Source organism: Mya arenaria, chromosome 14 (assembly GCF_026914265.1).
Source record: "Mya arenaria isolate MELC-2E11 chromosome 14, ASM2691426v1".
NCBI lineage: Eukaryota > Metazoa > Mollusca > Bivalvia > Myida > Myidae > Mya > Mya arenaria.
Window position 1 is genome coordinate 25821777 of NC_069135.1, and position 21029 is coordinate 25842805.

General features: G+C 35.4%; 1 protein-coding gene across 1 annotated transcript in view; it reads right to left on the minus strand.

Annotated features, from left to right (window-relative positions):
- Nucleotides 1–21029, minus strand: part of LOC128215949 (plexin-B2-like) — a 66097-nt gene that overhangs the window by 7121 nt on the left and 37947 nt on the right. The window contains 15 exon segments of the mRNA XM_052922549.1: nucleotides 511–595; nucleotides 597–685; nucleotides 1935–2091; nucleotides 2389–2574; nucleotides 3412–3478; nucleotides 3827–3901; nucleotides 4091–4150; nucleotides 5592–5722; nucleotides 10153–10301; nucleotides 10478–10585; nucleotides 14615–14732; nucleotides 15114–15275; nucleotides 15695–15976; nucleotides 16703–16790; nucleotides 17323–17373. Coding sequence (XP_052778509.1) covers nucleotides 511–595; nucleotides 597–685; nucleotides 1935–2091; nucleotides 2389–2574; nucleotides 3412–3478; nucleotides 3827–3901; nucleotides 4091–4150; nucleotides 5592–5722; nucleotides 10153–10301; nucleotides 10478–10585; nucleotides 14615–14732; nucleotides 15114–15275; nucleotides 15695–15976; nucleotides 16703–16790; nucleotides 17323–17373 — 1808 coding nt within the window.

Below are 21029 nucleotides of genomic sequence, written 5' to 3' on the forward strand. Positions count from 1 at the left end.
GAGTTAAGAAACATAAGCTAAAATAGTAAACTACATGTATATTTTTGTTGTCAAAACATTCAAACAGGTGAAGAGATGAGGACGGCGATAACTCATTTATATAATTCCAAAACTGGTGTGCAGCATCAAAATGACCAAGCCTCAGTTATTTTTTTGTACGCGGTTGATAAAAATTGTGGTAATACAAAAAACTGTTTTGGTATCATTCCAAATTATCAATTTTATAATCAAAGTGTTTTGTATCTCCTTTAAATTAAATCCGGAGACTTTAATTTTACTTAAATTTGATTCACAATTTTGTCGGTAATATTCTTTAACTGTAATAAATAGACGTAGATTGCGTTATTTTCTTTGGTACTTTTTGCGTGACTTATTATTTTTTGTTGCCAATTTATGACGTTTAAAAGTAACTGTAAATTTAATATTTTGCCAGGTCTTAAATTCGTAACATGTTTGATTAGCAAAACAAGCATAATTACATCCTTGTGAAATTAATGCAATCTACAGTACCATAATCCTCCTGCTGACTGAGCTCAGCATTCCGTGGATCTACGAGGGCCATGTTACTTTGGTCGGCCACTGCGTAGTGCGCCAAGTGTGTTAACACGAATCCATTCACCATCACGCTTGGACGTGTTGTCTTTATCACGAAGTATCATACGTCCACTGAATCCGGCATGCCACTCTAATATAAGAAATAATATGAAAAAAAAATGCTGAAAATTAGATGTTACTTTTAAACATTTGTGAATCATCCATTGAAACAAGATCACAACACGCAGATGTCAAAGCGCATCTATTTTTTCAGCTTATTAAGTGTCAAATAACTCCAAGCATGCAATTGTGCATTTTATTCCAAGTGGTAGCAGCGGTGCGTTACCGTTATAGCTTGATTCTTTGCAGAAATGTCTATTAAAGTCCCACAATAAATATTATGTATTTGACAGTATCAATATCTTTATCAGAGCCTACCATTATGGTCAGCCGGGTCACGGCTCATCTTTTATGATCTTTGTTCCATTCCTTTGGAAAGATACCCATCGTGCAACATTACCGTACAAAATAGCCTTTTACACCATCATTTGCTTTAATTTCGAATGCGTTTTTACCCAGAAAGCAGCCAATCTAACAATACGCTCTTTGCTCTTGGATATTTTTGCCAGATTCAGCCATATTTAAGTCGGTATGAAATGCTGTTTGACTTGCTATGTTGCCTTTCAAGTTAAATAACATGACTTGTGATATGTGGAAGAATTGTAGAATTCTAGGACACATTAATCAATGCCAATTCCAGTGGAATGCTAAACATGTATGTGAACAAGGAAACCATCATTTTGCAGCAATGTTGCCACTATGACTACCAATAAAACGTTCCTCATATTTGAACGACTCTTATATGAACATGACAATAACAACACAAGAGCTGCATGTTTCTTTAACAACAGACGAGCATAACATAAAATAAATTGATTTTTAAGGATCAATTTTTCTTGATAATGGTTGTAATAGATATCAGTATACCATTGCCTTTGAGCAGTCTCACAAAAGGCTATTAGTGCGAACTTATATCTTGCCTTTCCTTGTTTCGGGTGTAAAACAATACTTAAGTATTTCATTATATTACACAAGTGTTATGTAAATTCAATTGACGTTATTTCATTCAACTTATTCACTATTAAAACGTTTACTGACAAACGAGTAAAAATTATAATTTAGGCGATGAATGGTGATGTCATTATAAATTGAATCATACGCCCTTTGTCCTTGAATTCAAATTTTCTGAAAATAGTTAGGCAAGAGTGAAATGTTTGACAAAGACTCACATAGTTCCTTTATCTTATTTTTAATATATTTTGTATTAACTGGCAACTCATGTACGATCCTATATAAGTCATTTGAGCAAGTATCAGACACAATTAAATTGCTATGCCTACCAAGAAGAAGCTCAGTGGGATCTACGGGAAGTTGCGAGGCCGGGTAGTTGACATAGATCTGGTCGAGACACTTGGCTTTCACCTGGTTAACTGTGTCGCAGTCGAGAGCTTTACATGGGTAGATTTCCTCTCCATTGTCGACCACTACGTTCAATGTCTAGGAAGCAAGTTTACATTCAGCAATATAGTTAAAACATGCAGATGCAATAGGAGTTTGTTGTTTCAGCAATTACAATGATTAAACATAGAATATTTTAAATGCAATCCTGGTGTTGCTTCCAACAGACATAATGTTAATTTAACATTTACGCCAACAATGTTGACCACGCTATGACAACATACGTTTCTTACTTTTTCATGAATTAAAGATTTCCTTTATTTTAAAAATTATATACTTTTTAACAAGAAATTAAAACACAGAATATGCATGTCCTTCTTTATGTTGAGCACCTACCAATGCTTTAGCCTCAAACTTCACATCCGTCGTTTCCTCGTCTGTTGCCGAGCCTTGATATTTCCGGAGCAGTTTCTCCTCCGAAAGTGTGTACTTTGCATCATTGGTTAAAGCATCGATAGGGCCAGCCTCCATCGTTTTCCTCGTGGCGATGTACAACAGGTACAGAAGTGAACCGGTGTGATCCTTAAAATTGAATTCACACAGGTATGAGTGAACACCAAGTTAAGTAATAAAACAAGGTTCTTTTGCATAAATATGTCGTTCTTTCATGTCTAATGTATTGCTTTTATTCATTGATATTCAGAATGACAGCGAGGCCTTATTAAAATGAAAACTGAAGTACAATTTTTTTTTTGTCTATATCATTCTCTTTGTCTATATCAAACTTGGCCGACCTCACTCAATTTATCAGTCTTGACTCACGTATGTCAGAGACTATTCGTAAAGTATGCTTAACTTCCCCTTTCTGCCTCCTCTAGGTCACCTCTAAGTCATATGCTTATAGGATATATATATATATATATATATATATATATATATATATATATATATATATATATATATATATATATATATATATATATATATATATATATATATTATATAGAATCTCCATTAAAACCTGCTATTCAAGACTAAACACATTGGTCTCGTCAGAATAATATCATTTAATCAGTCTAATTTAATAGATAAATTCTGGGAAGAGAAAAAACTTGTTTGTACAAGCTGTTTAAAATCAGACCTTGGCAAAGTCTATTTTGAACTCACACATGTTTTTTGTGGCACTGTGACGCTACATCAAATGGAACTCAATTTATTGGTTTTGAGCTAGTTTGTTTTACGCTGATCAATAAGAACTTTGAACTTGTCTGTCATAGTTTTGTGAAGATCAGCTAAGAAGTTTCTCAGAAGAACTCAACTCAACAAGGAACACTACCTTAACAATAAGTTTAGGGTACATTGCTTAGATAAACTAAGATCTGTTCAGAATAATCGTCCCAACTCAACTAAGAACATTACCTTTAGGTGAGGGTACAAACAGAGGGATAGCCAGTTGCTCAAAAGCTTCTCCGTGATACTCTCACTCCTGTAAATAGTAATTTGTAAACATCGCACATGTATGCAAGACATAACTGTGGGCATAATGATGATCAGGTAATGGCGTAAATATATTGTTTACAATCCTTCGCTCATCGATTGCTTTCGAACTTTTTTGTTTGTTGTATTTTTTTCAATTGGAAAAAAAACTTGTTACAATGTGTATAATTGCCCCTTATTTGCAAGCTTTCAATGCCAAAACAGTTGTTTTTATACATATCTTTATGTTTTTTATATCTTTTTCTTCTGCACATAGCTACTGAAATAATATAATGTCACCAAACATGTATAGTTCACACAGTTGTCTACCGGATACCATTACAGGAAATGAATTTACCTTCTGAACAATGATTTCACGCCTCTCTTGGAAGAAGGGTCCTCAACCAATTGGGTGATCAGGACTTGTAACACTCTTAAAATATCATATACAAAATACGTTTTTAAAAAAAAATGAAAATACCATTTCAAAGCAAAGGTGTTGTTGTTGTTTTTTATCGAAACAAATATTTTTATTCTAGACTTCTGTTAAAAAATTTTTTTAATTTCTCAAGATGATTATGCACTATACCCCATTGTATTAACACATGAATAATAATCTTACTCATGCATGTAGTCCATACGTCCCATCATGATGGCGCATAGATTGCCAGCAAAATTGGATCTGTAATATAAAAAAAGTCAATTACCATTCGTTGTTTAAAGAACATACCAACATAATTATGGTCAACACATCGACAATACAGCTACATCTGAAACTATAATATTTAAATGTAGGAACAAACAGAAACAGGTCTTATGGTGTTACTTATTACCATTTCAAATATCTTTTACAAAACAATGAACTGTTTAAATCCTGAAAAGTATCTGCTACATGTTGACATGTCGCACAATGGATTCTGTCATTCTTTTTCAATTAACAGCAAACTATGATTTCATATTTCCTGTTAACGTCACTTTTCCCGTTTACATCATCTTTCCCGATTAATACTTATGTGAAAAGCTACAGAAACAAGCTCAGTAGCAAAAGGTTTAAACATAAACCCGGTTTAATGACACTGGGTAAACGCCAAAGACATAGAACACAAAAACAAAAAAAATCACAAACAAGAAACATGGAAGAACAGCACAAAACTCCACAAACAGCACAGTGCATACATACTATATAAAAAACACCATTTCCCGGTGTTAAATCGCTCTCGTAACATCATATTTCCAGAATGCATAATATTTTCCGCTAACATATTGTTTCCCGTTTACATCATATATCCGGCTAACATCATATTTTTCCACTTACGTCATAATTCCCAATTACACCATATGTATTTTAAGATAGCTTAATCATTACACTTTCCTATGGATTTTGCAAATTATTGAAATATAGTTAACTTTTCCAAAAAAGAGCAATATTTTTCATTTTAATTAATGAAAAGTTTCAATATCTTTACTGGACATCAACATTGATGAATAGATATGTTTATTCTTAATTAATTTAGTTTGATTGTGACGATAGCTGAACGCTGATATGAAATACTATCAAGTCCATTTCTTGGGCAGAAACCAGAACTGTGGCCTTTAAAGCCGATAGAATGTTCCCATTGTAAGATAAGATTCAAACCAAAACGTACAATAAGCGATTTTGGTATTACATGTATATTCATTTGGCTTGTAATCACAGAAAATTACATTTCCACTCATTGTTATGACATCCAATATTACTGTAATCACTCTGTGAACATTATTTTTGAAATAACATCACAATCAATACAGTGTCGCATACTCTACTTGTACAATATTTGAGAGTGTTTTGATCTGGTTTCATTATCCATGAACTCCCATATTCGAATGGTTACTTTAAGGCAGAGAGTTCTAAACATGCATTAAGCAGCGTGCATATACATTACATCAATAGTCTTATAAATTATAGGCACGCTACCTATTGTAACTACAATATATATAGTACAAAACAGTGACTACACCTACTACCCTTGCGGCTAAAGTTATACATAACTGTACAATTTCAAAAACTCGGGCAATACGTGCATTCAGTATCTGTTACTCAATCTCCGACAACATACATTAATAATCGTATCGATATAACATACTTTTCCTTGATAAAGAAGTGTTTCTGTTTCTCCATGGTCGTTATTAGGGAAATGAGGAAGAACTTGTTCTCAAGTAGACCTTGGAAACGTTCCATTCCCGTCCTTGCTCGAGCCCGCAGTTCATCAGACATCTGTAAAGGTGAGAAATAACTATTTAACATCAGCTGTCATTGAGTTGGATATCAGATTATTTTTGATCTTTCAAATAATCTTATAAAGTTATATTAGTAATGGTAACATGAATACTTACGTACACATCATAGCAAAATGGTATTTGATAAGATGTTATATTTATGTTATTGTTACTTATACATTTACAAAAATAAGAATCCTACTTATTAAGTGTCAACTATGCATGCATTGTGAAATATTGTAGTAACTAACTATTTATGAGCTTGTGGAACTCTTGAATTTACCTTAATTAAATTAACAGATAATTTACTGCTTCTCGGTATTTAGAGACACTTTAACTTTTAGTACATTAACAATAGCACATATATCAACATTAAATGTTAGGACCTATAAATTGATAAAAGTACATGTACATAATGTTAATGAGATCTAAGCTGAGAGATCAAACAAAAAGCTTATCAGAAGCCCGAGGTTTCCCAGAAATATTTGTTCATTCAATCAAAGTTTTTTTATCACATAGACAAACGCACATATAAATCATAGTCAAACTGATACAAGAGCCAGCAAATTAAATAGACAATATGAAATATAGAATGATAAAGATGTAGTTTCATACTTTACATAAGAAAGTTACAGAGTGGAAGCCAAGGTTCAATTTATGTCTGTTTTATTTTGAAAATTAGTAAAACAAGAGTTAAAGGTCTTGCTACATGAGTGTATTGCCTCTGGCTATATATTTACCAAGTTTCATTTAAAACTCATAAACTGTTTTTAAGATGTTACAGGTTGATGTTTTAAGTTCTTCCACACAACAAATGCGCTGATGACGTAGATTCCAGTGATAACTACACCAAGGCTATGACAATAACTCGTCATGCTTTCTTCAAAAGGCAGACAATCCAAAACATAACACACACTACAAGAGAAAAATATTTGGAGCCACTGAGTCCAGTATCCAACAAGAACACCGCAAGCAAACCCTCCATGCTCGTCTTCTTTACTCAGTCAAACAACATAGGGATTAATTCAACAAATATGTTGAAAAATGGGAATTGCATATGGGAATTTGAACTAGGTAAATGTCTTAAAAGGTTTTATGATAGTATCGTCAATGATGCATGAGCTATTGCAAAATCAAAGTCTTAGTCAAAGTCGCAATAGCGACACCAAACGTTATGCCAATAATTGATTCTAACCTGTTTTTACTCGACAAAAAACAAACCAAAGAAACAGATAAGTCGACATTCACATATATCCAAGAATAATGCAAGCAGGGAAACAGTCACATAACAATTATCAAATTCAACTTGCTGAAAAAATGAAAATCAATCTACATTTTGCATCACCAGATTTTGATAGTTCTAACATTCCTGAGTGATGTCTGACAATGTGGCTTGCAGCAATCGAAGAGGCATTTAAAGTCAGTACAAAACAAAGACTATACCATACCATTGCTTGTGTCAAAAATTGATTCATGGAACCAACATGCTATCAAAATTGAGCATAAACAGTTTAGAAATGCATTTTCCCCATATAATATCACTTATTTTATTGTATATAAGTACCATTTAACATCTTTGAAACATTCAACAAACAATACAATAATACTTGATGAAACATGGCATAAGGAAGTGGTTACTTTGAGCATTACCTGTACAAAATATGGCCATATTACCATCAATGTTTAAAGACACATTAGTAAATGTTTGGATGTAATCAAATGTAAAACAAGAGATGTTTGTCAAACATTATGCCCCCCTGAGTGCCATGTTGTCAGGATTATATGGGCAATTGAATGAAATATGCATGGACTGAAATGACAGCTGATTTGTTGCTGTTTTAAGATTATGACCATTAAAGTGTGAGGATAAAGTGTGTTATGACTGTCATGACCTTTGACTCTATGAACTCAAAAATCCAGAGTCAGCAGCTGGTCACCAGAAACCTAAATGTCAAGTTTGAGGGCCATGGGTGCAGGCATTGTCAAGTTATCACAAGACAAGTTTTTTTCGTTCAAGGTCACTGTGACCTTGAAATTTGACCCGATGACCCCTTAAATCATAAGGGGTCATCTACAAGTCAGATGCAACTCCAAGTCAAGTGTGAAGGCCATGGGTTCAGGCATTGTTGAGTTATCACTCGGACAACCTTTTACCATTCAAGATCACTGTGACCTTGACCTTTGGCTCTATGAATCAACGGGTCAGGCTTAACATCCATGTCAAGTTTAATGATCATAGGTTCAGGCATTGTTGAGATATCAGTGGGGGAAGATTTGTTAACTTTTTTGCGTTAAAGGTTACTGTGACATTGACCTTGGCCTGATGACCCCCAAAGTCGATAGGGGTCATCTACTGGGCAGGCCCAACCTTCATGTCAAGTTTGATGACCATAGGTCCAAGAATTGTCGAGTTTGCTTTCAAGGTCACTGTGACCTTGACCTTTGACCCCTAAAATCAATAGGGGTCATCTACTGGTCAGGCCCAACCTCCATGTCAAGTTTGAGGGCCATGGGTGCAGGCAATGTTGAGTTATCACTTGGACAACCTTTTATCATTCAAGGTCACTGTGACCTTGACCTTTGGCCCAATGACCCCTAAAATTAATAGGGACAATCTTCTGGCCGGGTTCAACCTACAAATCAAGTTTGAGGGCCATGGGTGCAGCCATTGTCAAGTTATCACTCGGATAACCTTTTACCATTCCAGGTCACTGTGACCTTGACCTTTGGCCCAATGACCCCTTAAATCAATAGGGACCATCTTCTGGCCAGGCCCAACCTCCAAGTCAAATTTGAGGGCCATGGGTGCAGGCATTATCGAGTTATCACTCGGACAACCTTTTACCATTCCAGGTCACTGTGACCTTAACCTTTGGCCAGATGACCCCAAAAAACCATAGGGGTCATCTCCTGGTTAGGCCAATTCTCCAAGACAAGTTTGAGGGCCATGGGTGCAGGAATTGTTGAGTTATCAATCGGACAACCTTTTACCATTCAAGGTCACTGTGACCTTGACCTTTGGCCCAATGACCCCCAAAAACAATAGGGGTCATCTACTGGTCAGGCCCAACCTCCAAGTCAAGTTTGAGGGCCATGGGTGCAGGCATTGTCACGTTATCACTCGGACAATTTTTTACCATTCAAGGTCACTGTGACCTTGACCTTTGGTCTGATGACCCCCAAAAATAATAGGGGTCATCTACTGGTCAGGCCCAACCTCCAAGTCAAGTTTGAGGGCCATGGGTGCAGGCATGGTTGAGTTATCACTCGGACAAGCTTTATAATTATTTTAACATTTAAGGTCACTGTGACCTTGACCTTTGACCCGATGACCCCCAAAATCAATAGGGGTCATCTACTGGTCAGGCCCAACCTTCATGTGAAGTTTGGTGACCATGCGTCTAGGAATTGTTGAGTTATCACTCGGACAAGCTTTGGTCTACCACGGACCGACCGACCGACATGCCTGTGCAAAGCAATATACCCCTCTTCTTCGAAGGGGGGCATAATAAAGTATAAAATTCTGAAAAACATTTCAATGCGTTAAGATAAAAAATGACATCAACTTTATAAACAGAAAGATAAAAGAGATGGCGGCAGGAATTACACCTTAAAAGTGTTAGTTTGTAAAAGGGAGCTATGTGCACTGCTGCACACCAAAAAGATACTTTTTAAGGGTTTCATAAAACAAAATTTATAATACATAATTGTAATTGTAATTGTCATCACTGCAGAGGAACATGTCAACATTATAATCTTATGTTATACCAGTCTCCTTTCGAACACATTTTTTTTGTCGACAATTTTCACTATCAGACAAAAGATTCAAAGAGCATTTAAGAGACATAACCAAGCCAGTTATTTCTTACTTTATTCTTCATAATCAAATACGCTGTTCATAGATATATAAAAGGGCTTTAACAAAAAAGTTGAATCCAGGTCCACATGCATTTGTAAATTCAATGATCTTACATCATTTTATTGGTTTCCATGTTATAAATATTCTATTTTAGGCAGCTTTGCATCATTACCATTCACATTATGCTTAACAATCCTGATATAAATATTCAAAAACTGTTAAACGAATGGAAAGATTTACGAGCCACATGATAACCTGGACAAAACAAAGGCAAGTAGGCTTCGAATCAATATATATGTTAGGCTTCGAATCAATATATATGTTTGTTAAACGAAGTAGTTGTTTAACGAGGTCGGACGTAATCCGATTTAAGCAAAATTATTGCTAAGAGCCATTGGCCAGGTTGTTCTAAACTCATGTGAAATATTAAGTTAAAACCATCAACTTAAGTAAACTTAGAATTATGAACAAATGGCCTTTGTGTTTCAAATCGATAAGTGTATTCAATGATGTACAAGTAATGCTGTGATTGATATACAAGGTGGGAAAGGGTTAGAAAGCATGCGTACCTTGTAACTACTTACTACAGGATCTGACATCAGATAGTCGGTAGCGAACATGGCATTACACGCGTACTGTTGATAGGAGTGGTAGGGGAATCCTTGCTCTATAAGGTTACGGTTAACTGTCGACATGGAGGTCTGCATGTCAAGGAACTCTGAAATAGTTTGGGAAATGATATTCAAACTAATTCAGCTATTACATCTTATTCTAGGATTCGCCTTAATTAGTTGATCAACTTGAGATCCTTTCCTCATTGTATAATTAAAGCATAAAAAAATGTTTCCCTTATCAGTATAATTCATTCTTTATGTACTAATCGCTCTAACTGACCTTCTTTTGCAACATGTTTGATTTCCAATTCAAGGTCGTTTAGTTGTTTCTCCAGGGCTTTCGCTTTGGATCCCACCTTCCGATACTTGCAGACAAAGAACGCTACCACTGTAAGGAAACAAACAATTGTTATCACTGAAAAAAAACAGAAAATAATACACAGGATGCATCAGACGAAGAATGCTTAAATTAATTATTTTACTGGAAGTATCAGATAAATGTTATTACTGCCAGAAAACATGAAATAATCACTGGAAGTATCAGACAAAGAATGTTTTCATTTGAAGTATTAGACAATTAATGTTTTCACTGGAAGGATAATACAAATTGGAAGTATTAGACAAAGAATACTATCACTGGTATCAGACAACAAATGTTATCACTGGAAACATCAGATAAATATAAAGACACATACTACTATTATTGCATGAAAGAGAGAAAGAACAAGATTTGTTTGTCAAACATTGTGCCCCCCTGAGGGTCATGTTATATTTGGAGTATTGAATGAATTATGCTTGGACCTAAATGACAGCTGATTTTTCATTGACATTGCATGCCTCTGAGGCAGTTTTACGATTATGACCAAAGTGTGAAGATAAAAGGTACAATTTTTAATCATGTTCTTATGATGACTGATATATGCAGATAAACATGTATCCTTCTAGAAGCAGGGAACCAGTAAATATGATGTAAGTTTTAATGACCAGTATGAGTTATAAAACAAGAGGCACATCAGTGCCTGTGCTCCACTGGCCAAAAGGTTCAAGCAAAGGACCACCTAACGAACATTTTCGTCAAGTTTCATAGAAATACAATCATCAATTTTTGAGGAGAAGTTATTTAAAAATCTTTTTTACTTTAATAGCTCTGGCTGCCATGTTGTGCAGTGGACCGAAATGATTTGGGCAATTTGAGTAAAGGAGCACCAAACAAACATTTCTGTCAAGTTTTATCAAAAAAGGTCATCGGTTTCGACGACAAGTCGTATAAAGTTTTTTTTTATTTTTTAGCTCTGGCAGCCATGGTGTGCAGTGGACTGGAACCATTTAACAAATTTTGGTTAATGCCCACCCAAGGAACATTTCTGTCAAGTTTCATCAAAATCTGATCATCGGTTAACATTTAATCTGAATAGATTATGAAGCAAATATCTAACCTGAACAAGAACTGACGAGATAGAATCGACTTGGTGTTTCACTTACACTTTTCGGCCATTTAAGTTACTAAAAATAGCTGTTTCATAAACTTTCAGAATGTCACTTAAACGAAAATTAATGTTCAGTCTATATATACTTTCCTATGTATAAATGTAAGGTTTTTAAATTGATCTTTTTGTGAGAACTTTATGCTTATATGTTTACTCATAAATTATTATTGTTTAAAAATTATTTAAAGATGCTATACGTGAAAAATTAAGACATTATTTTTTTTTCTATTAAAGGGAGGTAATTCAGTAGTAAAATGTAATCAAAGCTATTAAAGCATGGCATTTCTTTTCTAACCATGTTGATATTATTACAGTCTATTCAAGCAAGATGCCTTTTGTTTTTACATAGTACCCATAGGTTCTGAAAAACAAGGAGCACTATTCCCAACAGAAGGATGTCACTCCCTATCACTGCATGAGCATCATAATAAAGAAATGTTTACTCAAACTGCAAGCTGCTCAATTGAAATAGGTATTTACCTCACGCATACAGTTTTATAATGTGGCAAAATAGTCGGACTACTAGATTGTCATTCGGACTAGTAAAATATGCCATTATGCTAGTCCAACTGGCTAGTAGGTTAAAATGTTTTTCGTGAAGACTGCGGACGAGAAGTCCTTAAAGGTTTTTCTATTTTTAACTCTCGCAGCCATGTTGTGCAGCGGACCGGAACCATTTGGGCAATTTTGGTTAAAGGGCATCCCGATGAACATTTATGTAAAGTTTCATCAAAATCTGATAATCGGTTTCTGAGAAGATGTAGTTTAACGGTTTTTTTCTATTCTTAGCTCTGGTGCCCATGTTGTGCAGCAGACCAGAACTGTTTGGGCTATTTTGGTTAAGGACTACCCAAGTAACATTTCTGTCAAGTTTCATTGCAATACGATCATCGGTTTCTGAGGAGAAGTCGTTTAAAGGTTTTTCTATTTTTACCTCTGGGGGCCATCTTGTGCAGTGGACCGAAACCATTGAAGCAAATTTGATAAAGGACCATCCAAGGAACATTTCTCTTAAGTTTCATCAAAATCTGATCATCGGTTTCTGAGAAGATGTTCTTTAAAGGTTTTTCTATTTTTTTGCCCTGGCAGCCATGTTGTGCAGCGGACCGGAACCATTTGAGCAATTTTGGTTAAGGACCACCCAAGGAACAATTCTGTCAAGTTTCATCAAAATCTGCCTATCCGTTTCAGAGGAGATGTCGTTTAAAGATTTTGCTATTTTTAGCTGTGGCGGCCATATTGTGCAATGGACCAGAACCATTTGAGCAATTTTAATAAAGGACCACCCAAGGAACATTACTGTCAAGTTTCATCAAAATCTGCCGAACCGTTTCAGAGGAGATTTCGTTTAAAGATTTTGCTATTTTTAGCTCTGGCGGCCATATTGTGCAATGGACCGGAACCATTTGAGCAATTTTGGTAAAGGACCACCAAAGGAACATTCCTGTGAAGTTTTGTCAAAATCCGCTTATCAGTTTCAGAGGAGATGTCGTTTAAAGTAAAAGTTTACGCACGCACGCACGCACGCACGCACGCACGCATGCACGCACTCACGACGGACAATCTGTGACGACATAAGCTCCATGGCCTTCGGCCAGTGGAGCTAAAAACTAGTAATATGTTAATAGTCAAGATCTTAAAGCCTTTTGGCAATTTATGTAAGTTTATTACCACTAAGTCTAAAAAACACAACTTGTCTTGCAGGATGATCAAGAGTTGTCAGCTGAGGGTACCTTATATACACCTTGTTACTAGAAATAAATGCGTCTGAAGTTTCTCCATCTGGTATTCACAATAGCATTCTTCAGACAAGCTTTTTGTGTTGAAGGTCCCAAAATCAATAGGGGTCATCAACTGGTCATGCACAAACTCCACGTAAAATATGAGGCCCAAAAATCTACCCAATGTCTAATTATCATTCGGACAAGTTTTCTCGTTCAAGGTTACTGTGACCTTGACCTCTGACTTTATGACCTCAAAATCAATAGAGATCATCTAGGCCTCAAACCTTAATGTCAAGGTTGAGGGCAATTTGTGCAGGCATTGTTGAGTAATCATACGGACAAATTTTATTTGCGTTCAAGGTCACTGTGACAACACCTTGACCTTTGACCCGATAACCCCTTTAATAAAAAGGTGTCTACTGGTCAGGACCAACCTCCAAGTCAAGTCTGGTGGCCATATGTGCAGGCATTGTCGAGTTATCAATCGGACAACCTTTTGCATTCAAAGTCACTGTGACCTAAACCTTTGATTCAATGACCCCTAAAATCAATAGGGTTCATTTACTGGTCAGGCCCAGCCACCATTTTAAGTCTGATGACAATAGGTCCAGGCATTGTTGAGTTATCACTCAGGTAAGCTTTGACAACCTTTTTGAGTGACCTTAACCTTTGACCCCATGATCACTCCAATCAATAGGGGTCATCTCGGGCCCAACCTTCATGTCAAGTTTCATGACCATAGGTCCAGGAATTGTCGAGTTATCACTCGGACGAGCTTTAATCTTCCGACAGACAGGCGGGCCGACCGACATACCGACCAACCGATATGTGCAAAGCAATATTCCTCCCCTTCTTCGAAGGGTGGCAAAATGATATCACTGGATGTATCAGACCCAAGAATGCTTTCATTGGAAGTATTACATAAAAATAATATCAGTGAAAATACATACATGGTAATTTGTATTTTGTACCTGAAAACATCTTTACGCACAGGAATATTTTGATAAAGTATGTGTTAAATATTTATTCATTAAGTTTCAAGTATTTTATGATAAATAAGTCTTAAAAGGAGCATTTATTTCAATTATTAACACATAATGCCTACTATGGTTAAATAAAATTACAAATCAAATTTACTTGGTTTATGCTCTCAACAAAACAATAATATTTAAAAATTATATTGTGCGTGAGTTATAAAATTATTACCCAAAACAAGAAGAAACAGTGCAGTTCCAGCTGCTGCTCCGGCTATGATAAGGACGTTCTCGAACTTCTTTTGATACTCAATGTATCCAACAGTTCTTTGTATGTTTCCTATTGTCACCTATAATGTAAGGAATGAAAGAACTAACATCATTAAGTTCAGATCATCACTAAACCCTGGATACTTGATACTACTCTGTCCTAATCAAGTACCGTCGGCAATATAACTAGCAAAATATGTTTTACAGTGAATGAAAGAAAATAATCTCAACATGTTGCAGAAAACTGATCAGAAGCTTTTATCATAACTGCCTGCCAAAGGTATAAGGCTTTTATAATCACAAAAAAAATGTTGTCAATTCTATTATATATGATACCTTAATTCGCTATAACTAAACTTTCAGATATCCTACTACCCTAAGTCAGTTGTTAAGTTTTAATGGTACGTTTCGAGAAAAGGCCAATTCTACTTATTAGCAATAAGTTATGCTAGAGTTCTTACATTGACTTCGGGCAAAGTAGCTCCTGGTATCCCTGGCTGTGGTTGAAAACTTGGGGCCTTGCATCGCATATAAGTGCCTGTGAGCTCCACAACATTACATTCACCTAATCCAATCGTAACGTTGATGTCATGCATCTCCGCAACAAGGTTAAGATTTTCGCCCTTTAACACAACATAGATAGGATAATTGTGTAACTTGTCTAATAGCAAAACATAATATTGATGAACATTCAACTCCATCACAAAAGTAGTTACAGAATTGTGCACATGCTTATTTGCATGCGAGACATCCAAGTAAATCGCATAAGAAGCAAAGCGAATTAATCGCATACACATCTTTTATCAGTTTAGTGCATACACTCGTTAATTGTTAAAGTTAATTTCATTTGCCGTGATAATGTTAATGACATACATAGCTTGAAAAGCTTAGTATTAAAGTCCCATGTTATTTAACAGTGCTTGTAAATTGCGTACAGAGCTATAACTGTTTCAGCAAATTGCATACAAAGCCTTAGCCGTGCTAGTAAATTACTTACAAAGGTTTAAATAATATTATTCTAAAACTATTGTGAACTACAAACCTTTATTTCCAAATACTGTTGATCTGTTTGGTAAAGCAGAACATTTTCATCAAATTTGTTGATGGAAGGATCATGATAATATGAAATGGTAAAATGCGATTCAACACCGTCCAGTTTTACAAGAATATCAACTGTTACACATCCATCGCAGTGTGATGACCTTTTCTTCCTTTGGCTATTGGAGGGAGTGTTACTTTCTAATGCATTCCTCACACCAACTGTGGCATTTGGTACTTTACAGAGAACTTGGTCGGCCGAATTGGGATCTATTATGCAGTTTTCCTATCAAATAATAAAAGGCATTAACATAATATTTTGCTACATTTGCTAAAATTTCCAGAATTTTCCTTTGTACGAGTAGTATTGATTATAACCATTCGAAATCAGTCTTCAATTTCAGACTGTATTTGCAGTGAATAAGACCAGTGGAAATCTGTCTGGAATCATTCCTATACATTTACATTTACAGATATGATAAACAATTATTAAAACTTTAACATCTGTTAAATGTTTCCATGCTATATGAATGGAGGTTGGAATGCTAGCTTATTTTCCGGTTAGTACTGTTTATAGATTCGCTCGGAGCTCACCTGTGTTCATACAGCATAACGACACAAATAGACATGAAAATATGTGATGAAATCTTAAATATCTCCAAGAGTAAACCATAGTACTCGTTTACGAATGTTCTGCAGTGAGCCCGCTTAGGTGATTTTGATATTAATTCGCCAGACAGCAAATCTCATCATTCAAAGCACAATAAGGAGTTGCATATTTTGTTATTTAATGGTTAACTTTGAGGTCAAATACTGAAGACAAATCCTGCAAAGAACCGTGGCATTTTCATGACATTGTACCATACTGTTATGTTGCTATTTGCACCAAAGTTTGTTTCCTTTAAAGTATGTAATTTTAAGCTCATGAATGAAGAACAATCAAAGACAAACATTTAGGAAAATCTTTCAGGCCTTTTCACTAAGTACTAAACATAAAACTATTTTAGCCTACCTGTGTCTCTTTTTCGTTACTTATGGATACAGTACCAACATTCGAACTGTTCAGATGTTGTCCCTTGACTGTTAATATTGTACCACCACTGAAATCAATAAACCAGCATCATGAACAAAACACCACTGTATAATAAGACCTTGTGGGCCATTATAATCTAACACAACAAGAGAATCATAGAGTGAACGGCAACACGTATCGGAAGAGGGGAGTCGAAAAGGGGGCATAACTCAACACTTATTAAAGCCAGGCATTGCTTTACATTATCTATTGTCTATGGCAAAATGTGTACAAAATATCAGCTGTGACGGTCTCGATGACGACATCAAGGCTATTCCATACCTCCAGTTTTTTTTTAAATAACAGAAGAGTTAAAATTGCATCGTGATCCTTATATAGTCAGCTGACGTACAAGCACTTTTCGCTAATAAAACTATTTTAAGTGTTATACCGTTCATGATTTAAGTTGTATCATTGTTGATAATATCGAAATGGACAGCGAACAGATGCTCAGACAATATGGGAACTATAATAATAAAAATAATAATCTCCGTCCTCGAAGCATAACACCGTTACACTGTCAATTTATTATGCAGGTACCCCTGATAATGTTAGCTTACCTCAAGAAACCCTTTGTTGGATGAATGCTTCTAATTTCAGGGTTTGGTAAAAATTAGAAAATCAGATCCGAAAGTACATTTTTTCCCTTTATATGCTGTTTTACTGGAATTTCCAGTTCCCCAAATGTCATATTTGTTCCTGGTTCTCTGTCGACATCAATACTTACATCGCATGTGACGTAAAAGTTTTCAAAAACTGTCCTGCAATAGAAAGTGGTTAAAGATTTTTAGATGTATAATAAACACAGACACAAACATTTTAAAGAAAAGCAGTTCAGCGATTTATACAAAAACAATTTTGTTTTATTGGCAATTTAGCTCAAAGGGCTTAACTAAAGAAATATCATAGTAGGAATTATTCATCTAGCTACATGTACCTCGACTCAATTAAACAAAATGATGAACTATGTTTTATGTTCATCTTTGATGGGGGGGGGGGTAACAATGAATAAGTGTCGTAAGTGTATAACGCGGAAAGCCACGTCACCTCAATGATACCAGCAATGTATTCCAAAAACAAACGTGGTTAGATGCTAGTATTTTAGGTTTTACTTATGAACAAACTGTTCAAATGAGGCAGGTACTTTTGATGTATACAGTTTATTTTAATAGAACCTGACACAGTCATTATTGTTTGCTTTTTTTCAAGTTTCTGATGGCCATGAAGTGCCTTAACTACAAAAGAACAAGAGGCCCATAAGGACCTATGCTTTACTGGCATGGCTCTTGTTGTCATTTTCAAGCCAGAGCATGTATGTATTGGTAATAGGCAACACACATATAGTTTACGCTTTGTGTTTGGGTTAGCTGAAAACGTTGCACGTTCAACATCTGAAAGTGTTGAAAGCAGATTAGTTGCATGAACTATTTTAATATGTGCCAAGTAAAGGTCATCTGAGGAAAAAAATATTTGCTTTCAAAACTGTATTCATGGTCAAAATATCATTTCTGTAGCTTTTAAAAACAAAACATTTGGTCAAAGGGTCAAAGTCAAGGTCTTCGAGGACAAATTTGATGCTCGTTTGCAAAACTGAACACATGGTCCAAATTTCATTGCTGTAGCTTTAAAAATATAAAATTATGTCAAAAGGGGTGGGGCCAGCTTTGTCCCCAGGGGCATAATTTCAACTGTTTTGCTAGACGGTCATCATATGATGCTCCACAACAAATATCAAAGGTATGAGCCTTGTGGTTTGAAACAAGAAGATTTTGAAAATATTTCTTAATAAGTATCTAGGAAACTTGTGACCCCAGGGTCAATGCCAGTTTTGACCCAGGGCATAATTTGAACAACCATGGTAGATTAGTTGCATGAACTATTTTAATACGTGCCAAGTAAAGGTCACCTGAGGAAAAAATATTTGCTTTCAAAACTGTATTCATGGTCAAAATATCATTTCTGTAGCTTTTAAAAACAAAACATTTGGTCAAAGGGTCAAAGTCAAGGTCTTCGAGGACAAATTTGATCCTTGTTTGCAAAACTGAACACATGGTCCAAATTTCATTGCTGTAGCTTTAAAAATATAAAATTATGTCAAAAGGGGTGGGGCCAGCTTTGTCCCCACGGACATAATTTCAACTGTTTTGCTAGACGGTCATCATATGATGCTCCACAACAAATATCAAAGGTATGAGCCTTGTGGTTTGAAACAAGAAGATTTTGAAAATATTTCTTAATAAGTATCTAGGAAACTTGTGACCCCTGGGGCAATGCCAGTTTTGACCCAGGGCATAATTTGAACAACCATGGTAGCGAACCACTAAATTATGCCTTATTCAAAATAGCAAGGGTCTGCATAGCTGTTTCAGACAAAAGGATTTTCAAACATTTCCAATTTAAGTCTACCAAACCTGTGAACCCCGGGGGATGGCCAGTAATGACCCCAGGGGTATATTTTGAACAAACATTTAAAAGCAATTGTGATTAGATGGATGCGCAAGCACAAAAAAGATTTTCGAACATTTCCCAATTTAAGTATACCAAACCGTTGAACCTGGGGCATGGCCAGTAATGACGCCAGGAGCATAATTTGAACAAACATTCATAACCAATTGTTTTAGATTGATGCGCGACTGACAGACACTTTGGCCATTAGAGCTAAAAATGGCCCTGGCCTTTCAACAAGAACAAGGGAGAGTAGTACACAAAACCAACTGCATAACCAAAAAGCAAGTTGTCTCCCTTTAACCCTAGACTTGACTTTACATGTAAACTTGGCTAAAAATAGACTTCGCTCAAGTGGACTTGGCTAAAATTAGATTTAGCTAAAATAACATTTTTTTTTATACTTTCATAATTTAGGCATGCATGGGCGGATCTGGCTGGTTTTCCAAAGGAACCGAGCACTGATGGATATCTAAATACTGTACAAGTTTCATCGAGATACAATCAAAACTGAAGACTGTATCGTGTTCACAAGCAATTGTTTACAGACGCACGAATGCACGACCGCACGGACGCACATACGACGTACACATTACCATCGCATTAGCTCTGCTGGCCTTTGGCCAGTAGAGCTAATTATAAAATTTCCAAACAATGCCTGTCAAATAATGGGTTATAGTGTTGAACACGTATCAAGAGTATCATGTGAGACTTAGAAATTATTTTTTTTAGCCTTGCCATCAATATTACATATTCAACACTTACCTAGTACCCTATATTTATTCTATCAATATATTTTTAAACCACAACCTTGTTGTTAAGAATGATATCAGTCTCATGTATTAGCTGTATTTTTCCCATCACTGATTAAAATATTTCAGGCCATCATAGTTTATTTATCCAGATATATTTTATTAATCAATGTTTACAGCGTATTGCCAATGACTTTCAAATTATGATCATGGCCCTTAGTAATTTGAACTAATCTCCCCCACTACGTTATTCTAGTGCATTGAATTAAGTCCGTTTTATCACAGTGGTTTACTACATTTGTCAACAAGTAAGGCTCAGTACATCTACACTGAAATTAGTGTTTATTTGTAAATATTGAATTTTGGTTTTCAGATTTATTTAAAACTCTACATAGCTGCATTACATACATTTGTGTGACATTATAGGTCGTGAAAATAATCAAGAAAGGGAAAACCACATTGACAAGAAACACAAATTACACTCCGTCTTCGGTAACATTAATTTTGAGTTTAAAAAGGTCTTCTTAACTTAAAAGTGGCCCTGATGTAAAAAGCTCGAATCCACGACCGCGTGAACACAACTGGGTTTACCGAGGGGCTGGTTCTTAATTATCCACAACACCTACACTAATTCCCCCAATTAACCTTTCACAACCAAAAATATTTTTTTTAAAAATCTGAAATAAGAGCAATATGTGAATGATATTAACGAGAATGTAATACATGGTTGTTGTTAGAGGAGATTAGACAATGTTTAATATCCAGCCATTGTGTTGTTATATAATATTCTTTTTAAGTTTCGGCGTAAATTGGGGCGTCGTGAAAAAAACTAGTACTTTAGATAATAGCCAATGAATATCATCACATTAAGGAATAAAGTTTATAAATCAGGTTGTAATTTAATGTGGTGCGTGATGAGAGTAAAATATAAATAATCATAATGAAATACTATCACAAAATGCAATGTAAAATGTAGTTATTTTATGAGAAATTCTAAACTATATCTAAGTTTTCTTTAACATTCACTTAGCATGGCAACTAAACCAGTTTTTGAGACAAGACAATTTCAC